This window comes from Capra hircus, assembly GCF_001704415.2.
Source record: "Capra hircus breed San Clemente chromosome X unlocalized genomic scaffold, ASM170441v1, whole genome shotgun sequence".
Classification (NCBI taxonomy): Eukaryota; Metazoa; Chordata; class Mammalia; order Artiodactyla; family Bovidae; genus Capra; species Capra hircus.
In genome coordinates this window covers 7,738,519-7,760,694 of record NW_017189516.1, presented here as the reverse complement: position 1 = coordinate 7,760,694, position 22,176 = coordinate 7,738,519, and the positions used below count along the sequence as shown (strand labels likewise).

At 36.0% G+C, this 22,176-nt stretch overlaps 1 protein-coding gene across 1 annotated transcript in view; it reads right to left on the bottom strand.

Annotated features, from left to right (window-relative positions):
- Positions 1-22,176, bottom strand: part of ABCB7 (ATP binding cassette subfamily B member 7) — a 143,170-nt gene that overhangs the window by 48,828 nt on the left and 72,166 nt on the right. The window contains 2 exon segments of the mRNA XM_005700613.3: positions 10,627-10,713; positions 12,697-12,774. Coding sequence (XP_005700670.1) covers positions 10,627-10,713; positions 12,697-12,774 — 165 coding nt within the window.

Here is a 22,176-nt window from a genome sequence, read left to right as displayed (position 1 = left end):
AAGACATGAAAATTTAGCTATAAGGATGTTTATTTCCGTGCTGCTTTGATAGGGAAAAAATTGGATTTAAACCAAATGATCACAATGGGGAATTATGTAAATAAGCCACAGTGAATGCATACAGCAAAATATAGCCATTCAGAAATATATACAGTGACACAGAAACATGTTAAGTGAAAAAATCAGAGTACAAAACATATTTTCAGTGGAAAAAATGTTGTATGTGTATGAGTTTTATACATGCATACAAGTGGGTCTGGAAAGCAATACCCTTAAAGTGTTAACATTAGTAGCTTGAGTAGATGGAATCATTGATGATTTTTTTATATTCTTTTTGCTTTCTTGTTTTCTGTAGATCACATACAATAAGAAGAAAATGTAATTCATTTTGAGAGGGAAGAGTTAGATAATTTCAAGTAGATCTGCACAGCAAAGAATCAGGGGAAACTGTCAACATAAACCCAGGAGAACATATTATACAGGGCAGTTTTTATATTATAGTTATTTTATCCAAGGTTCAGTATACTATTTTTCTAGTCTCTTTAATTCATTTATGGAGTAAATAGTAAAAGAAACAAAACTGTCCATATTTATTGAAAACAAGACTACCTTCTTGAGCTGGTTTAAATAAACTGGATTACAAAGACAGGAAATGCTGAGAGTATAATTCTTAATGCTTTATTTTATACACACATATAATCACACATATGAGCTTTCATAACTGGTAAGGTATTTTAAAAATGGAATTAGGCTGTAATTTCAAAATTCATGTTTCGAATTGAACTATTACTAAATAAAAATAATTTAATGTCTTATAACACAAACTGGGGCATTTCAACCACTTTCCCATTTCACAAGTTTCATCTGTTGTATTTTTCTTGCTGGAATAATGGAAAAAAGGCCTTGTTTCCACATATATTTAGAAATACTCTTTCCTGTCAAAAACCTTCTACAACACACCCCAAAATTTCTTCAATAAGGACACAGAGAAGTTATGGCTAAGAGCAAGAAAATTATCCTAGTTGGCTTAATAGTGCATTAAATGTCACCACTTCATTCAACAAAATGGGTTCTAAAGTTGTGTAATCAGGCATTATGAGTCCATTAGGCTATAAGTACATGCCTTTCAGTTGCAGTATATATAATCAACTACAAAGTTTGGAAAATAATGTCTTTTTTTCAGGACAGGCCAATTCAAACAGCCATTTCAGAGGCTGAGGCACATTTTTAAAGTATTTTAAACCAACTTACTACTGCTGCACAAGAATAAAATAAAACTGAAGGCCTCAATATAGATCCTGAAAATGTCAAACCTTTCAAAATTACCACAGTTAATTCACACTGGACACCCAATGGTAATCTTGAAAGACAAAAAATTATCTAAGCTAAAAAAAGATTAGTCAGAGCTTAGAGACTGAATCAGAAATAATCTTCACATCAACTAATCTTTTCAGACTGAGCAACACAAATAGCATATACACCATTTTAAGATCACATTATTAAAGAAAGGTGAAAAATGCAGGAAATGGTCAAGAAGAATGACAAGAAACTGAATTATCTGAAAACACACCATATGAGGAGTAATTATAGTATGGGGGAAAAACTCCAATTTTCTTAAGAAAAGAAAATTCTTTCTCAGGGTAAAAATTCCTGAAGTAATCAACATAGTTTTTCTTTAAGCCTTGTTTACACATAAACAGAAAATATGAAATTTTATGAAATTCTTTACCTTTTCTGTTTATAGTTTTCATAATAAATACAATTTAAAAGTCATTTAAAAAACATAACCATGATAACTACGTATCAGACAACAAAAGTTCACTAAAATGAAAGCTATAGAAATATTAAAAAGGCCTGTAAAAGTAGCAATCAATCTGCTTTCCTACCCTGCTAATATATGCAACATGGCCTTCCTGCCATAGCTAGATAGCCTCAAATTCAAAACACAAACCTGATATTTTAAGTCCCATTAAACTAGAAAACTACTACTATATTAGTATGAGGAATAAAAGTTTTTAGACAGGTCTCAACTATATACTCGGAGAAGGCAATGGCAACCCACTCCAGTACTCTTGCCTGGAAAATCCCATGGATGGAGGAGCCTAGTAGGCTGCAGTCCATGGGGTCGCGAAGAGTCAGACACAACTGAGCAACTTCACTTTCACTTTTCATTTTCATGCATTGGAGAAGGAAATGGCAACCCACCCCAGTATTCTTGCCTGGAGAATCCCAGGGATGGGGGAGCCTGGTGGGCTGCCGTCTGTGGGGTAGCACAGAGTCAGACACCACTGAAGTGACTGCAGCAGCAACTATATACTGGAATTAGCTAGCCATGATAGAGGGAAACAATTAGATTCAGAATAAAACCACAAGAGTAACTAAAGAAGGAATTCAAACTGGCTCACTAAGATCTCTGAATGGCAACAAAATTGTACCTATTTTTTTCCCTAGAAAGCGTTTTTGGAAGAAAAGGTTTGGAGACATCAAAAAGCTGTCAAAGAAGAGATGAAAGTAAGTGAAAACAAGCTGGACAAAAAGAAAACAGCAGGTCTCAGAGAAAGAAGCTTAATCCATAATAGAAACAATGTCTATAAATATTTATTTAACTAATGAATTAACTGTTCTTAAACACATGAGGACAAGTTCTAAGAGGAATACCTAAATGTATTCAATTTATCAATATAGTTATCTTTAATATCTGAAAATTCTGAATACCTAAATGCTTGATTTATTATCACATCTTTGCACAGATTTATAAATATTTACTTATTTGGTATTAATATACAGTTTAATAAGCTTTATGTGGCTGAACAGATAAGAAAAATAATAAAAGGAATATCTACTTGTACAGAGGGAGCTGAAACTGCAATCATAGCATGGTAAGCCAAAAACAAACATGAACATAACATCAGAAGCACCTGACCCAATAGGGTATAACTAGAAAGCCACAAACTGTACTGCTTATATACAGCAGTGCTTAATTCAGCAGGATGACCTGAGAGAAAGATACAGTTGCTCACAGTCAAAAGTGTTGTAAGTGAATGTTCATGTGTGAAAGTCGCTCAGTCGTGTCCAACTCTTTGCGACCCCATGGACTACACAGTCCATGGAAATCTCCAGGCCAGAATACTGGAGTGGGCAGACTTTCCCTTCTCTAGGGAATCTTCCCAACCCAGGGATCAAACCCAGGTCTCCTGCAATGCAGGCAGATTGTTTACCAGCTGAGCCACAAGGGAAGCCCAAGAATACTCCAGTGAGTAGACTATCCCTTCTCCAGCAGATATTCCTGACCCAGGAACTGAACCAGGGTCTCCTGGATTGCAGGAGGATTCTTTACCAACTGAGCTATCAAGGAAGCTCTTGTAAGTGAATACCTACAGCTAACAACCATGTAGACAGGACACAAAAAGGACAATTAAAAAAATTAAAACACGCCTGGAGTAGCTCACCTGGAAGAATTTTCAGATACTAAAGATAACTGTATGTTGATAAATTGAATACATTTTGCTTCTCAAGTCAGTAACTTCTTATTTCTCACCAGATAAGGTTGTTCAGCACTGAAGCAAGAGCATTTTTTCCTACCGAAATTCCATTCATTTAAAGGGAGTGGAGCAGTCTGGTCTTTGATAGGAAAATGAAAGAGTAAGAAAAGAGAAAATGATCTGTTGATAAAGACAGCAGAATCACTTTTTCTTCAGCTGATATATACGAATTCTAGTTTTAGAGACATTCCTAAATTTCAATAGCAAGAAATGTTCTTACAGAATCAAGGGCATTTGTTTAGAAGGAAACTAGTTAGGGTAAAATTTATGGAAAGGAAGAAAAATATACCAAAAAATTCTGGATGCTTCTTGTTTTGTATAAATGTGAGTCATAGGCTGGATGTTTTCTCCCTAAAAACTAATTAAGCAGAGAAGGTTTGCTTTCTAGGTTCTGTTCGTCTGAAGCTGCAATGAAGAACTTATCTGGCAGTGAAAAGGCCCTAGGAAAAAAATGGCTTATTCTATGAGATAGAGTTGTACCCAAGTCAATTTAATAGTTTTAATTAAAAAAAAATCTATGAAGTTGAATTATATTCACAATGGCCAGTCAGTGAAAACTCTATCCCAAAAGGAGGTCAATTTGAGAAATCAAATAAAAATCACAAGGCTGCTTGATGATGGCTGTTATCAGAGCTGCAAACAGCCTCTCCATGTCATCTAGGTATTCCTGTACACTGGTCTGTGTGTCAACTCATTTTAACAAGTTAGAGGGCTTACTATTTCAGTCTCTCCCCAATATTCAATTTTTTAATATCCTAAGTTGCTATTTCACTTGATTATACCAATATTTATATCAAAGCCTCTGATTGCTCTAGTAAATGCTCATCTCTCTTTTAATACTACTAGCTTCTGACAGTATTCAATCAATGAAGATATCTTTACACTTAAAAATGAGATAATGCTTTCACTGTAGGGATAACAGTAGCTTGATAAAAAACTAGGTCAGAAGATAAGAAAATGCTGAGCAGATATCAAATGGAAAAATTTACAAAGTAACTGGAAGACTTTTCCCACATTATTGGGGATAAAATGTCAAGGAAAATCTGGGAAGTAGCCTTTATATTAAGTTCTGCATTATTCATGTATTTATTCAGTTCAGTTCAGTGTAGTTGCTCAGTTGTGTCTGACCTTTGCGACCCCATGAACTGCAGCATGCCAGGCCTCCCTGTCCATCACCAACTCCCAGAGTCCATCCAAACTCATGTCCATTGAGTTGGTGATGCCATCCAACCATCTCAACCTCTGTCATCCCCTTCTCCTCCTGCCCTCAATCTTTCCCAGCATCAGGGTCTTTTCAAATGAATCAGCTCTTCGCATCAGGTGGCCAAAGTATTGGCGTTTTCAGCTTCAACATCAGTCTTTCCAATGAATGCCCAGGTCTAATCTCCTTTAGGATGGACTGGTTGGATCTCCTTGCAGTCCTAGGGACTCACAAGAGTCTTCTCCAACACCACAGTTCAAAAGCATCAATTCTTCAGCACTCAGCTTTCTTTATAGTCCAACTCTCACAACCATACATGACCACTGGAAAAACCATAGCCTTGACTAGATGGACTTTGTTGGCAAAGTAATATCTCTGCTTTTTAATATGTTGTCTAGGTTGGTCATAACTTTCCTTCTAAGGAGTAAGTGTCTTTTAATTTCATGGCTGCAATCACCATCTGCAGTGATTTTGGAGCTCCCAAAAATAAAGGCAGCCACTGTTTCCACATCTATCTGCCATGAAGTGATGGGACCAGATGCCACGATCTTTGTTTTCTGAATGTTGAGCTTTAAAGCCAACTTTTTCACTCTCCTCTTTCACTTTCATCAAGAGGCTCTTTAGTTCTTCTTCACTTTCTGCCATAAGGGTGGTGTCATCTGCATACCTGAGGTTATTGATATTTCTACTGGCAATCCTGATTCCAGCTTGTGCTTCTTCCAGCCCAGTGTTTCTCATGATGTACTTTGCATATATAAGTTAAATAAGCAGGATGACAATATACAGCTTGACGTACTCCTTTTCCTATTTGGAACCAGTCTGTTGTTCCATGTCCAGTTCTAACTGTTCCTTTCTGACCAGCATACAGATTTCTCAAGAGGCAGGTCAGGTGGTCTGGTATTCCCATCTCTTTCAGAATTGTCCATTTTATTGTGATCCACACAGTCAAAGGCTTTGGCATAGTCAATAAAACAGAAATAGATGTTTTTCTGGAACTCTCTTGCTTTTTCCATGATCCAGCAGATGTTGGCAATTTGACCTCTGGTTCCTCTGCCTTTTCTAAAATCAGCTTGACGATCTGGAAGTTCACAGTTCACATATTGCTGAAGCCTGGCTTGGAAGCTTTTGAGTATTACTTTACTAGCATGTGAGATGAGTGCAACTGTGCGATAGTTTGATCATTCTTTGGCATTGCCTTTCTTTGGGATTGGAATGAAAAGTGACCTTTTCCAGTCCTATGGCCACTGCTGAGTTTTCCAAATTTGCTGGCATATTGAGTGCAGCACTTTCACAGCATCATCTTTCAGGATTTGAAATAGCTCAACTGGAATTCCATCACCTCCACTAGCTTTGTTTGTAGTGATGCTTCCTAAGGCCCACTTGACTTCACATTCTAGGATGTCTGGCTCTAGGTGAGTATTCACACCATCATGATTATCTGGTGTTGGGAGCCGTGTTAGGCATTACTGACAAAATGGAGGCACGGCCCCAACCCCCTCTCTGTCCCGCAGGCACGGACCCAGGATGAAGGAGTAGGCCTTGTGATTCTGACTTGTTTTTTCCTCTCCTCGGCTGAGGTGACTGAAAAGGAATATTAAGGTGCTTATTGTTCTTGAGAGGAGCATGAGAAGGCACAAAGCCTTCTGCAGCTGTGTTCAGAGAATAATTCATAAAGTTAATCATTGACATTTGTTCATGGACTTTTACAAAAGAGTGTTCCAGGAGGAGCACATAAGCCGCAGCTTGAGGCCATAGGAGTAATTGCTATCTGAAGCCTATCTGTGAGGAAAATGTTTATGGCAAAGGAGTTTACTGAATTTAGGGCTTAGAAATAATTAAAATAGTTAGAAGTTAAAGATTTAAAGAATGTTGTAATGTTAGCATATTTTACTATAGCTTATAGAGGTTAGGAATTTTAGAGATACTAATGGCTAGAAGCCTTTTTAAGAGATAGTGAGCTCAGGATATTAGGGGCAAACAGGATTTAGAAAGATAAGAAATAAACTGAGGAATGTAGCATGAATTAAAATGTAATCACAAGTTAACTACAGGACACATAAGAGGAAGTAGGTAATAGATGGTAAAGCTGATTCTGAGAGAATCACTGAAGCAGAAAGTCTGTTTGAGGGGCAACAATGATTTATGGAGATAATAAATCTGGGTGAGGGGGAACTGAAAATGTCAAACCTCTGACCTAATGCTTTTGTAAAAGTATAAAAGAAAATCTTAAACTTGAAATAAATTTGCAGTCCAAGAAAATTGAGAGGCTGCGTCGTTACTCGCTGACACCATCCCTTCCCCTTCAGGTTGAATCCCTGGTTGCTGGAGCAATCTGGGTCATGAAGATCTTTTTTGTACAGTTATTCTCTGTATTCTTGACACCTCTTCTTAGCATCTTCTGCTTCTGTTAGGTCCATACCATTTCTGTCCTTTATTGAGCCCATCTTTGCATGAAATGTTCCCTTGGTATCTCTAATTTTCTTGAAAATATCTCTAGTCTTTCCCATTCTGTTGTTTTCCTTTATTTCTTTGCAATGATCACTGAGGAAGACTTTCTTATCTCTCCTTGCTATTCTTTGGAACTCTGCATTCAAATGGGTATATCTTTCCTTTTCTCCTTTGCTTTTTGCTTCTCTTCTTTTCACAGCTTTTTGTAAGGCCTCCTCAGACAGCTATTTTGCTTTTCTACATTTCTTTTTCTTGAGGATGTATGTATTAGTACAGGATTATCTTCCTGGAGTAGAAATGGCAAACCACTCCCGTATTCTTGCCTGGAGAATCCCATGGACAGAGGACCCTGGCAGGCTATAGTCCATAGGGTCGCAAAGCATCATACATGTCTGACCATGACTGCAGCTTACCAGGCTCCTCTGTCCATGGGATTTTCCAGGCAAGAATACTGGAAATGGAGTGGATTCCCATTTCCTTCTCCAGGGGATCTTCCTGACTCAGGAATTGAATCCAGGTCTCCTGCATTGCAGGCAGATTCTTACCGACTAAGCTATGAGGGAAGCCCCTAAATTAGTATAGGATTATCTAAATATACTAATAATCTAAAGACTATCTAAATATACTAATTATCTAAATATACTAATAAGATTATCTAAATATACTAATAGATGCTTCTTTAAAAGAGGGACATAAAAAAGTTTAAATGCAGAGGTAAAGTCCCAAAAATCCTTTAAAAATTTGAAGATTCTATTATAAAACAAGCAATTCTTTAATTCACCTATTTTAAAAAGAGGAGCTTCCAAATAGTGAAACTGGCACTCTTTTTTTCACAACCTCTTTACTATAGCCACAATGGGTAAGCAAATGATTTAAATGCCTTCTGAGAAGAATTATTAATGCTTATTAAAAGTTTGGAACATACAAGTACAAATGCACAGAAAGTAAAGTGATAAAAATTTCAGTTGGTTATAAGGTGAAATCTGTAATTTGTAGAGTGAAAAAATTTCTATATGGTACTTTAGATATTCTGCCATCTTAACTGTTAAGTTTCTGGGGACTTCCCTGGTGGTCCAGTGGTTAAGAATCCATCTGCCAATGCAGGGGATACAGGTTCAATCCCTGGTTCCACAAGCTATGGCGTAGCTGAGCCCGTGTGCAACAACTACTGAAGCCCTCACACCCTAAAGCCCATGCTCCGCAACAAGAGAAGCCATTGCAACGAGAAGCCTACACACCACAACTAGAGAGTAGCCACTCCTTGTTGGAACCAGAGAAAGCCAGCAAGCAGCAATGAAGAGCCCATGTACCACAATGAAGACCCAGCACAGACAAAAATAAATACATAATAAATTAAAAAATAAACTGTTGAGTTTCTCAATAGCAGGGACTATGACTTCTTCATTATTGTATCTCCAGTTACTTAAGATAGTTATGCACAAGGCAGGTATTCAATAATACATGCATCTAAAATGAATGGGTAATAGTAGAGTATAGGACTTATAATAATCTCACATTGTAGTAACACCAGGTAATATTTACTGAACATTTCCTGTGACAGGCACTATTCAAGAGCTTTGAATGGTGTGAATCATTCAAATTCCCTTTGCTGTGCTTATCATCCCCATTTTAAAGATGAAGAAACTGATACATACAGAGTTTAAGTAAAAGTCTTTCTAGTAGGAAGTGATGGAGCCAAGATTCAAATCTAGGCAGTCAGTCTCCACAGCTCAGGATGTTAAGTAAAACTCCATGCCACCTCTTTCGACATGAGTTTGAACAAGCTCTGGGAGATAGTGAAGGACAGGGGAGCCTGGCGAGCTGTAGTCTATGGGGTTGCAGAGTCAGACACAACCTAGTGACTGATCAACAACAACAACAACACTGCCTCTTTTCTGGTGTGCCTTCATGCTTTACTGTTCTCTCATTACTTTTAGCTAATGAGGCTAAAGTAACACAAAGATGGCAGGGAACAAAGGAAAAAGAGACCAAATATAAAGATTTACAATGAGTTTTGCTTTGCTTTTATTTTATTGGAGAATAAAGATTATCTTGAAGTCTACATTGCTTGAGTCTAAGAGATATGACTGCTTTTCCTGCATTATTCAACATATTTTTGGTACGTTTAGAGCATTACTTATAAACTATCTTTAAGAGGCCTTGCTGACCATCCTGAAAGCTGACAGGACTGATGCAAACAATATGGTGTCATGCCATATCCATATATCAATAATATATGCTGAACAAATTTCAGTATTTATATTCTTTTTTAAAATTCTAAATGGCATTGAAACATGTATAATATCATATGTGAAACGAATCACCAGTCCAGGTTCGATGCATGATACAGGATGCTCGGGGCTGGTGCACTGGGATGACCCAGAGGGACGATATGGGGAGGGAGGTGGGAGAGGGGTTCAGGATGGGGAACACGTGTACACCTGTGGCAGATTCATGTTGATATATGGCAAAACCAATACAATACTGTAAAGTAATTAGCCTCCAATTAAATAAATTTATATTATAAAAAGACAATCAGGACAAATGTTAATATGTAAAAATGGGAAAGAAACATGAATGTGATGTGTTTTAAATTCTGTGAGAGAAGCTACAAGGGGATTAAAGAAACAGGGAGAAAAGCACTGGAAAGGTTTTCTTACCAATCACCTCCCACCAATAAAATACTAACATTTATTTACCTGTCTGAAATTCAGAGAGTGCTTTTACATAAAATTTGTTTACTTGCCACTAACCTTGAAAATATCATTTCTACTTAGAGATACCATGTATATACTGGTTGGGTGAAGTTAAGAGGAAGAAAATAAAGGCAAACTTAGAGAAAGAAGGTCAGATGGAGAACTGTATAAGAGTATTCCAGTGACAGTTCCACTCACAGAAAAAGTGTAGTGCACTTTCAATCTTTTGATTTCAGTGACCCTACTGTTTAATTTTGTCTGTATAATGATAATGATAAAGAATATGGATAATTAAATAAATGGATCCTGTAAATGGAGTATTTACCTTGAAGCTAGGGGACATTCTAGAATCTTTCTAAACCAAGAATATAGAAGGGAAAATGTTATCATTAACACATACATACACACACACACAACTTGTAAGAGCTAAACATAATTTATCTTATAAGGATAGATGATAATAACAAATAACTTCAACAAATACTACTTAAAATAAAGAACTAAAATGTTTAGGTTGGTAACTAAGTTTTTTATTTTTTAGTCAATCATGACATTTTTTGTCTTAAGCCTGAGAAAAACTCATCTACATAACCATATGGTTTTGTATTAGAAAATCTGCAGTTACATGAGTCAATCAAAATATTCTGGAATATAATAATTATATATATATATTTTATATAATTATAGCTATCTTCCAATCAGCTATAAGAATTTTCAGGTACTTGTTATTGTCTCTTACCCCTTCTTTCGGGTCTGTGTGGAGTCCTCCTCCTGCATGACCATGCCAACATGTCCTCTTTTCTATCAGTGGCCATGTCTGGAGAGCCTAGTTGAAGATAATACCAAGCCATCCATTAGCTATTAAAGAATCTCACATCTTTAAAAATTTGACTTAGGCAGTCTAATCTGATGAATGTTCCCCTAACAAATTCAGAGGCATAGCTTTGAGCCTAGCATAGCTAAGTAAAATACCTTCATAATAAGCTTACAGATACACTTACACAAAGAATATTGAGATATAACAAATTACTCATACAGAAGTTACTTTCTCTAAATAGTTTTTGAAATTAATATTTAAAAGACTTAACTTGTAATGTACTTCTATTTGATTTATACCAGCTTTCTTATTGTCATTTGCTACTAAGTACTGTGTAATCCTTAACTCTCATCACTGGCAAGTATATAATACAGTTAATTAGCTATATCCCACTTGCTTTCCATGTGTATAACATGTTTGCTTTGTAATTCAATATAGTTGATTTTATATAATTCATTCTTATTATTCTGACTTGCACATATATATATATAGAAACAAAGTATCTTTAACTACATCACAGTCTATCTTATGTTACAGTAATTTGTATAAATCTTTTGTTTTTACTCCTACATGGCAAATTTCTTAAGATTTGGGACATTCTCTCATATTCTTGTATCTCCTATGGCCCATACCACCATGTCTTGCAGATGGGCTTGTTGAATTAGTTTATAAAACAAAGCTATCTACAAATTTTTCAACTAGTCTAGAAGATATCCGAACATCTTACCTTTTATAATTTTTTAAAAAGCCCTAGATTACTGATCAGTTTAAAAAAATCTTTTAATCACTTGGAAAATATATAATAGTTGAAAAGATAGTAAAGATTAAGCTTTTTAAAATTTTAGGCTTGCTAATTTGAAAGTGTTTCCTCAAAAAAAAACTTAATAAAGTACATGGATATAATAATGCTTCTTCAGTAGCCATAATAATAATTAGTGAACAAGGGCATAGTTCTTTACAATCACAATTGTGTATCAATACTGAATCCTAAGAGTATCAGCTCAGGGCCAAGCTATGAAAGTGGAATTACAGAAATCAAAAGTACCTTCTTGTTCTCATCAGTTGAGACCCAAAAAGTAATTGCCATAAATGGGTCATTAATTTGTGGATCAACAATCGTAAAGCATTTTTAAAGGAAAAACATCAAAAAGGAATATTTACTGTGACAATGTCATTTTGTGACATTTTTTTCCCTTTAAAAGACTAATAAGCTATATCAAGGGATCTGGTAAATAACTCACAAGATAATGAGGTCATCAACAAAGCAAAATATTTTATATATTTATAAAATAAAAATAAACAGTGGTATCATAAACAATGAGAAGATGGAGCACATTCTCTCTTAAAACTTTAATAATGGAAAACCTAATTCATATCTACAGCTTCTGCATAAACTAGAACAATGCCTTGTATCTTAATGGGAAAAGACTGTCTTCTAATTTTCTTGTCTTTCTATCTTAAGAGATTTATTTGTCTCATTTTAAAGCACTGAGAATTTTTAAAGGTGTCTTTCACTTACATTAGCAATGAAAATCAACCTTCATTAACATGTAAACTAAGCATTACCTATCCCACGGACTCTAATAAGCTTAGAGTCCCTTGATATTCTGCTATGTGAACATCTTCTAAGGTAAAAAGAAACTTTACTCACTTAAAAAATATACAGCATTCCATACATCACATACAAATTACCATGATAAATTTAAGCATCAACAAGCTGCCATTACATTTATAAAAGTTTTCTAAAAGTGTTACTCTTGTTGGCACTGATCTCGAAAGAGTCAAATATATCTCTCCAGGGGTAGAAAAATATCAAGATTTATTTTTCCATTTCCAGTAGCAGAAATATATCTTGTTATTCATCTTGCCAGTATTTAGAAAAAAATGAAAAGGAAAATTATTTGAAAAATATGTAATATAAATTAGAAAATGCTCAAAGGGCTTACACATTTTTCCTAGCTATATGTAGAAGAAATGTCTGCTTCATCTTACCCTTGTAGCATCTAATAACTCTCTTGAATAGTCTTTTCCTAGTCTCTGCCATGTAGTATGTCTTAATAACTCTGAGATCTGCAGAAGAGAATAAAAAAAGAGGTCAGAAATTTCAGAGTGGACAGTTAATATTCAAATATTTCTTTTACAGTCCAGGTGTTGTGCTGTACTTAGTCGCTTAGTCATGTCAAAATCTTTATAACCCCAAGGACTGTTGCCTACGAGGCTCCTCTGTCCATGGGGAGTACTGTTCATAAACATGCATAAACTAAAACCATAGCCAATATGAGAAAGATGCTTCTAACACATATCTAAAATGGCAAAAAATATGTGGTCCAGATATAAATTATTTTACTCATTGAAAGTATCAAATTGTACTTTCCATTTACCCTCTTTCTCCCTAGGTTTCTCTTTGTTTCTGAAAGCCTCTGAAGTCTTCAACCCCATTTCTTTCTTAAATGGTTTCTCTGCTCTTATCAAACACTCTTCCCTTTACTGAACTTTATTATGTGCTCCTTCTTTAGTCTTAATTCTGAATGCTAAATTTAGATAATGGTCATAAGATCAGTTTTGTCAAGGTTTATAACCAGGTGATAGACTCTTGGGCCAATCTGTTGTGTTGATAATATTCCAAAAGTGAAGTTGAAAGAAAGCAGAAAAAAAAATAAACATCTCTAAAATGGACATGAAAGTGAAAGTGAAAAGAAAGTGAAGTCGCTCAGACATGTCCAACTCTTTGCGACCCCATGGACTGTAGCCTATCAGGCTCCTCCGTCCATGGGATTTTCCAGGCAAGAGTGCTGGAGTGGATTGCCATTTCCTTCTCCAGAGGATCTTCCTGACCCAGGAATCAAACCCGGGTCCCCTGCATTGCAGGCAGACACTTTACTGTCTGAGCCACCAGGGAAGCCCAAAATGGACATACAACCTTCTAAAATGCACCATCAATTTAGTGAAGAAAAATTTGCATCTTAGGTTAAGGATCTACCAAAAAGCAGGTAATACATTGGCTTTCCCTAAGCTACAAATGAGTTGTAGAAATGATTAATGTTTTCATATAAAAGTCAATGCTGTACACTGCAAAAGAGCAAAAACAACCAAAAAAAACAACCTCCATACACACACACAAAAGCTAATCAAATTACTGAGAAAATTAACTCAGTTGCTTTCTAGAATGTAACCAGTGGGGGCAGTTTCTGTTTATGTATACTTGTAAATAGGGGCTTCCCAGGTGGTGCAGTGGTAAAGAATCTGCCTACTAATGCAGGAGATGCAAAAGAAAAGGTTCAACCCCTGGGTCAGGAAGATCCCCTGGAGGAGGGCATGGCTACCCACTCCAGTATTCTTGCCTGGAAAATCCACAGACAGAGCAGCCTGGCAGGCTACAGTCCAGGGGGTCGCAAAGAGTCAGACACAGCTGAGCACATACTTGTAAATATATAGGCATTCCCTAAATTATAAAAATTTCAAAAATACTAATAGCTATTTGCACTGTCTTGCCAAGCCCAAGCTCCTACAACCTGCGATGTACCCTCAAATCTGTACAAGACTTCTATTGTCAATGATGCCTTTCTGGTGCTTATGTCAATTGTTCTCCTTACAGCTTTTCACCATGCTAAGACCTCAAACAAGCTTTACTCCCTCACTGTCCTATTTTTCATAACCCCCCAGTTCAAGTAACTATAAATCAAGTAAGATATCGCACGTTTACACATGCATATACAATTTAATCTTCTTTGCCTTTCAAAATTCGCCCCATTATCTCATGATGACTATCTATCTTCTTTATTCTCTCTCAAAACACTGCCTCTATATTGTCAATAAGTAAAAGACACATGTTGCTGATACACTCAAATTAACAACAAAAACATACTTTCTAAAGTGACATTAGTCAAAATAAAGAAAATTTACCGTAAAATTTAAGTAAGCCCCTGAAAGTATCCATAAAATCCCTTCAAATTTTCTAGCTATCTATCCTTCTCTAATCAATCCATATTTCCCTTATGCATCAGGATTCAATGTAAATACTTTTTAAATGTCCATATTCACAAAGAACTTCATACTAAGATAGCATTGTAAAATTATGAACTATTTCAGGCATATAAAAAGCTCAGAAAATAATGAATACAATATGTATTCACTACCCCACCTAAGAAATAACAGATAAAAAGACCTTGACATGCTCCTATACAATGTCATCTCTTTCCTGATTCCCAGAGAAAATCATTTAAAACATCTTTCATTGCAAAAGCAAAAACAACAGTCACATAATGTGTTAACTCCTTTTGAGGGCTAGTCCCATCACTATTTAAAATATAATTTCTACAAAAAAAAAAAAAAGAAGCTCTGATTTCCAAACAACAGACTTAAAAACAATTCTGAAACACAACGTATCTGTCCATTAGGGATTACCTCTACTATTAAAAGGACTTCCCTGGTGGCTCAGATGGTTAAACATCTGTCTACAACGTGGGAGACCTGGGTTCGATCCTTGAATCGAGACGATCCCCTGGAGAAGGAAATGGCAATCCACTCCAGTACTATTGTTTGGAAAATCCCATGGACAGAGGAGCCTGGTGGGCTACAGTCCATGGGGTCTCAAAGAGTCGGACACGACTGAGCGACTTCACTTTCAATTTCTACTATTAAAACGCTGGAGAAAAGAGTTTATAGCAAAAAAATTACTTAAAAATGGAGAAGGCGAGAGAGGGGACATATGTATACCTATGGCTGATTCAGGTTGATGTTTGGCAGAAATCAACATAATTCTGTAAAGCAATTATACTTCAAATAAAAATTAAATCTTTTAAGAAGTCAAAAAATGAAGGAGGGCAACAAGAGAAAACAAGATGATTAATTCTTTAAAATTTGATTAGAAAATTAGAGGGTTGAACTAGATGCTCTAAGGTCCCTTTTAACTCTAAAATTCTGTGATTTTTTATGGAATAAAATGATAATGCTGCAGTTATTAACTGGATTTTAAAAAGCTTAACTGGGATTATACTTATTTCTTCAACAAATCTAGCATCTGATTTTATTTATAACCCCACCCCTCAAAAGACACACACAGAAATAAACCATATATTATTGAAAATAATAGACATGACCAATGTACACAGATACTATACAAATGCAGTATACTGGAAATAACAATCTGCCAGTCTGTTTGAAGAGGCAGACAGGTTAAAACACTGGAGAGTCATGTTTATTTTACCTAAAAGAGAAGAAATTCTGGCAGAGCCTAAAAGTCAAAGATTTTGTGGCATCCAAGCATAATAATGTATGCTCTCATTTTTATCAACACTATTTGTCCACTAATTAATATAAATATTAATCTTTTGATAGTTGCATAGGCACAATATTTTACTATGTGTAGACATTCAGTTATTACTTACGAAAATATTATCAACACTAAAACCATCAACCTAGTAGACAGAACCTCCATATGATGAGACTAAGACTCAAGCAAGCAAACCTATTCCAATTACATTTTTCCTTTAAGATAAAAATTACATTTTACTAAAAAATAATCCTATTGGGCTTCCCTGGTGGCTCAGTGGTAAAGAATCCCCCTGCCAATGTAGGAGACACAGGTTCAGTCCCTGATCTGGAAAGATACCACAGCCGTGAAGCATCTAAGCCCATGCACCACAACTACTGAGCCTGTGCGCTAGAGCCTGAGAGCCACAAGTACTGAGCCCCTGCTCTAGAAGTCACCCTGCCACAACTACTGAAACCCACTCGCCCTAGAGACCAAGCTCTACATGAGAAAAGCCACTTCAATGAGAAGCTTGTGCACCACAACCAGAGGATATCTCCTGCTCACTGCAACCAGAGAAAAGCCAATGCAGCAATGGAGACCCACCACAGTGAGAAACTAAACTAATTAATTAGATTAAAAATAATCTTATTATATAATGTTTTAGTGATTATTAAATATGATTGTATCCTTTTTATTTATTTGCTGCACAGTCTTTAGTTGCAGTGAGGGGGGGTTACTCTCTAGTTTTCGTATGCAGATTTTTCCTTGCAGCGGCTTTTTTTGTTGTGGAGCATGGGCTCTAGAGTGCTCAGGTTTCAGTAGTTGCAGCAATTGGGCTCAGCAGTTGTGGCTCCTGAGTTCTAGAGCACAGGTTCAATAGTTGTGGTGCACAGGTTAAACTGCTCCACAGCATGCGGTATCTATCCCGATCAGGGATCATACCCACGTCTCCTGCACTGACAGGAGGATTCTTTACCAATGAGTCCCCAGGAAAGCCCAAATGTATCCTTTTTAGAATAGTTATTTTTCATGATACAAGTAATGTTCAGTGTTTATGACACTTTAAGAATTACCTAATAATAGGTTAAAGAGCAATGTATAAATTGTCAATTGGAAACAAAATAACGTTTACAACTATCCATCCATGATGCATGTACTGCTTAACAATATCAAACAGTCATGCATGAATATTGTTATCATTTGATCATTAAAAAATATCAAACATTTAAAATTAAACTCAATATATTTTAAGGAGAAACTATCATAATTCAAAATTACATTTATCTCACTTTAAAAGTTTAAAAGTCTGAGATAAATGCTATTTGAACTTGGTTTTCTTCCCAATTTCTTCAAAACTAGCTGGGAGTGGCAGGGGGCAGGGGTGGATGAAGAAAAGGAGAGAAGGTAGTAGAGAGGTGGGTGAAGGACTTGAGGGGTAAGAATGGAAGAAGAAGAGGAAAGAAAATGCTAGACTGACTTTTTAGATTTTGTAGCTGTATTTCTTAATTGTAAGTTGAAGGATAAATAATTTCCTTCATTATGTTAGATATTCAATAAATGTGTGCTAAATGAATGAATAAATGGCAGCATAGCTCAAGAATCATGGGCAGCTCATTCACCTAAGTATTCATTCATTAAACCACAAAATCATCGAACTACATCACTGTAAAATTTGATGACTCTAGAACAGGGGTTGTCCATTATTTTTTTCTCTATAAAGGGCCAGAGAGCAAATATTTTGGGGTTTGCAGGCATACCATGTGTCATAACTACTCAACTCTGTCACTGTAGCATAAAAATAGCCACAAATAATACATAGATAAACGTCTGGCTATGTTCAAATAAAACTTTACTTATGGACACTGAAATGTAAATTTCAAATCATTGTCATCTGTCAAAAAAAAGTTATTCTTCTTTTGATTGTTTTCCCAACCATTCAGTTCAGATCAGTCGCTCAGGTGTGTCCCACTCTTTGTGACACCATGAATTGTAGCATGTGAGGCCTCCCTGTCCATCACCAACACCTGGAGTTCACTCAGACTCACGTCCATCGAGTCAGTGATGCCATCCAGCCATCTCATCCTCTGTTGTCCCCTTCTTCTCCTGCCCCCAATCCCTCCCAGAATCAGAGTCTTTTCCAATGAGTTAACTCTTTGCATCAGGTGGCCAAAGTTCTGGAGTTTCAGCTTTAGCATCATTTCTTCCAAAGAATACACAGGGCTGATCTCCTTTAGAACAGACTGGTTGGATCTCCTTGCAGTCCAAGGGACTCTCAAGAGTCTTCTCCAACACCACAGTTGAAAAGCATCAATTCTTCGGCACTCAGCTTTCTTCACAGTCCACCTCTCACATCCATACATGACTAGTGGAAAACCATAGCCTTGACTAGACGGACCTTTTTTGGCAAAGTAATGTCTCTGCTTTTTAATATGCTATCTAGTAACAAATGTTAAAAAAAATTCTTAGCACAGAGGCCTTGCAAACATAGATGGCATACTGGACTTGGCCCAATGGCCATTACCTGCTGATAACCTGCTCTTGACAATTTCTAAAATTCCCTTCAGCTGCCTCCTGCTCTGAATGACTTCTAAAATCCCTGCAGCTTCTAAGGATTCTCATAATGACACAGCAAAACAAAACACTTCTACAAAAAAATCATTATCACAAAAAATAAACTCATGAACAAAAATTATCCACAGAATTCCCCTTTTCTTTAATCAATTTTCCTTTTTATCTACCAAGTTTTACGTCTCTGAGGGCATAACATCAGTAGCAGGCCTATTTAGTAGTTTGCACAAAAATTCTTCATATATTTGTTTAGGCAACTTCTGTGAAGAAAGTTTAGACTTCATTCCCCATTCATATAAGAAACTCTTTGTCATCATGAAACCTGGTTAACTCTTTCATATGTTTCATCTAAGTGATGGGAAATTCCATGCTGTTTACTAATAAAGTAATAAAGAATTACAAGGCATTTGCCAAATTCAGGGCAATAAAAACTAATGACTCAGTGTTAAAAGGTAAAAAAAAAAAAAAAGACACAAAAAACAAACAAAAAAAAAACACACAGAACCTCAGAACCGGTTCATTTTTAAATCATGAAATTAGGGAGAAAATACACGAAGAGAACCTTATCATATTAAAAGTAATTCACCAAGGGCATATTTTAGAGACATTTAATTAATGAATTATTTCACTGGGCTGACTTCCAAGAACTTTAGGAAACTGGTATAAATCTCTGTGCTTCTAAGATTCCTAGCCCTATTGTGTTTGTGCACAGAATGGAGACATTACTACACACAGTGCAGCTGGAATGCGGAGATAATATGAAAGAAGTTGAGAAAGTAGAATTGGACCTATTTTTTTTTTTTTGCTACTTTACAGTTTCAACTTCCATTTTTTATATTTATTAATATGGACTTCGGAGAAAATTCTGAAGTACATTTCTTAACTCTAAGTCTCACTGCAGACAATCTGAATCAGTAGCAAATCTGACACTTTTGTTTAGTAATATTTTTCTATAAATGTTCTCATTATGTTTGCTGCTTTTTACTGATATGCAACTGGTTGGCAAATTACCTGGAGAAATTACACTAAACTCATACAGGATAGGGTTTTCATTTACTTGCATCATTCTGCAAGGCTCACTTATGCAGGTTGTATCCAAAATAGTTTTCTTTATATGCATTCCAAAAAAATCTAATAACATGCAGTCCTTTGGTAGAAAAGACATAATCTTTGCCTATAACACAGGTAAAGATTTAAAATATTGATATAAACATAAAACCAACTCCAAGACATATAAATGATACCTAAAAAGCTTCAGATGACCACTAGATGAAAAAGGTATTTTAAGGAAGGTATTTGGTTTTGTGAATTTTAAATCCCTTTAGACTTATTCATATTTAGTTTCTTTCTTGCATGCTAAAAGTTAAGTCCTACTATAGAGGTTGGTAAAAACACACAGTTGGGGCTGAGAGCAATCTGCCATTCCCTTCAACATAGGTGTCTCCTCTTTATCGTTTTGCTACCTCTTTTTTCTCTCTTATAATGTGCTAGTAGATTTTTCTTTCTCTTCTATCTGCCTATCTTGTTAACTGTTAGTTTAATTTTTCTCGTGGCACTCAAAGCTAAGGTTGCTAACCTCTACTCCACTATCTCCTCATGGTCTTATTGAACAGAAACAAGACAGAGAATACAACTGTAATATTTCTGATAACAAAATTATTGTCCAAAACAACTTAGTTCCACAAAAGAAAAAAAAATGAATCTTTTCAAAAGATACTGCACCCCTTCAAAAATATATACGCAAAAATTTAATTTTGCTATCTCTCATTTCTCTCTTTCAGCGATGAAAACTGTTAAGAGTTTTTTTCTAAAACTATCCACTCTTCTTCTCAATTGCATTTTGAAAATTCATAAGGTGACCATAATTCATACAATGGCTAGAACACTTGTTTTCATATAATGTCAGGAAGAAAACTAACAGCTCTCTTACAAGTATTTTATGGGCTGTATATTTTTCCAAATGTCTTCAAGAGAAGCAACCTAGAGCCTTAAAGTCACTCTAAAACTGTTTCAAGAGTAAACAAACCTTGCTCTAAATTGCCATATTAATGTTCTTAAATTGGATACACAGTTGCAATACAAAAAGGTTTTTCTCTTACACACTGTACACAACAAATTTAAATAAGTGTTCATTATGTTTTTGAAGTTTATAAGCTAAAGCTAACAGATGCGGGCAAAAATATCACAGAAAGACCAATGCAAAGGTAGGATATATCTAGATCACCTTTCCACTATCATCTATCCAAAAACACCCTTAAATTTTAGTTCATTCCTTGAGATGCTTAGCCCAGAACAGGACAGCAGATTAGCTGAAGGCCAGAGTAGTTAGCATTTTATCCCATTTTTGTATTTTAATTTGAATTTGTTTGCTGAGATACTTTAGCATTATGAAGCAACATGGATTATAAGCAACTATACAGTCTAGAGCCATACCACCCTGACTTCACCTGATCTTGCCTGATATTGGAAGCTAAGCAGGGTCTGCCTGGATAGTACTTGGATGGGAGAAGCAGCTTTACTACAACCATTTTAAATAAAAACCACAGCAGCTACCATTCACTAAACAATCATTATTTGGCTGACCTTTTGCCTAATACTACATTATCTCATTTAATTCTCACTACATGGACATCACCAGATGGTCAACACCGAAATCAGATTGATTATATTCTTTGCAGCCAAAGACAGAGAAGCTCTATACAGTCAGCAAAAACAAGACTGGGAGCTGACTGTGGCTCAGATCATGAACTCCTTATTGCCAAATTCAGAATTAAACTGAAGAAAGTAGGGAAAACCACTAGACAAAAATCAAATTCCTTATGATTATACAGTGGAAGCGAGAAATAGATTTAAGGGACTAGATCTGATAGAGTGCCTGATGAACTATGGACGGAGGGTTCGTGTCACTGTACAGGAGAAAGGGATCAAGACCATCCCCATGGAAAAGAAATACAAACAAGCAAAATGGCTGTTTAAGGAGGCCTTAAAAATAGCTGTGAAAAGAAGAGAAGTGAAAAGCAAGGAGAAAAGGAAAGATATGAGCATCTGAATGCAGAGTTCCAAAGAATAGCAAGGAGAGATAAGAAACCCTTCCTCAGTGATCAATGCAAAGAAATAGAGGAAAACAACAGAATGGGAAAGACTAGAGATTTCTTCAAGAAAATCAGAAATACCAAGGGAACATTTCATGCAAAGATGGGCTCAATAAAGGACAGAAATGGTATGGACCTAACAGAAGCAGAAGATATTAACAAGAGGTGGCAAGAATACACAGAAGAACTGTACAAAAAAGATCTTCACGACCCAGATAATCAAAATGGTGTGACCACTCATCTAGAGCCAGACATCCTAGAATGTGAAGTCAAGTGGGCCTTAGGAAGTATCACTACGAACAAAGCTAGTGGAGGTGACGGAATTCCAGCTGAGCTATTTCAAATCCTGGAAGATGATGCTATAGAAGTGCTGCACTCAATATGCCAGCAAATTTTGAAAATTCAGCAGAGGCCACAGGCCTGGAAAAGGTCAGTTTTCATTCCAATCCCAAACAATGCTCAAACTACCGCACAATTGCACTCATCTCACATGCTAGTAAAGTAATACTCAAAATTCTCCAAGCCAAGTTTCAGCAATACGTGAACCGTGAACTCCCT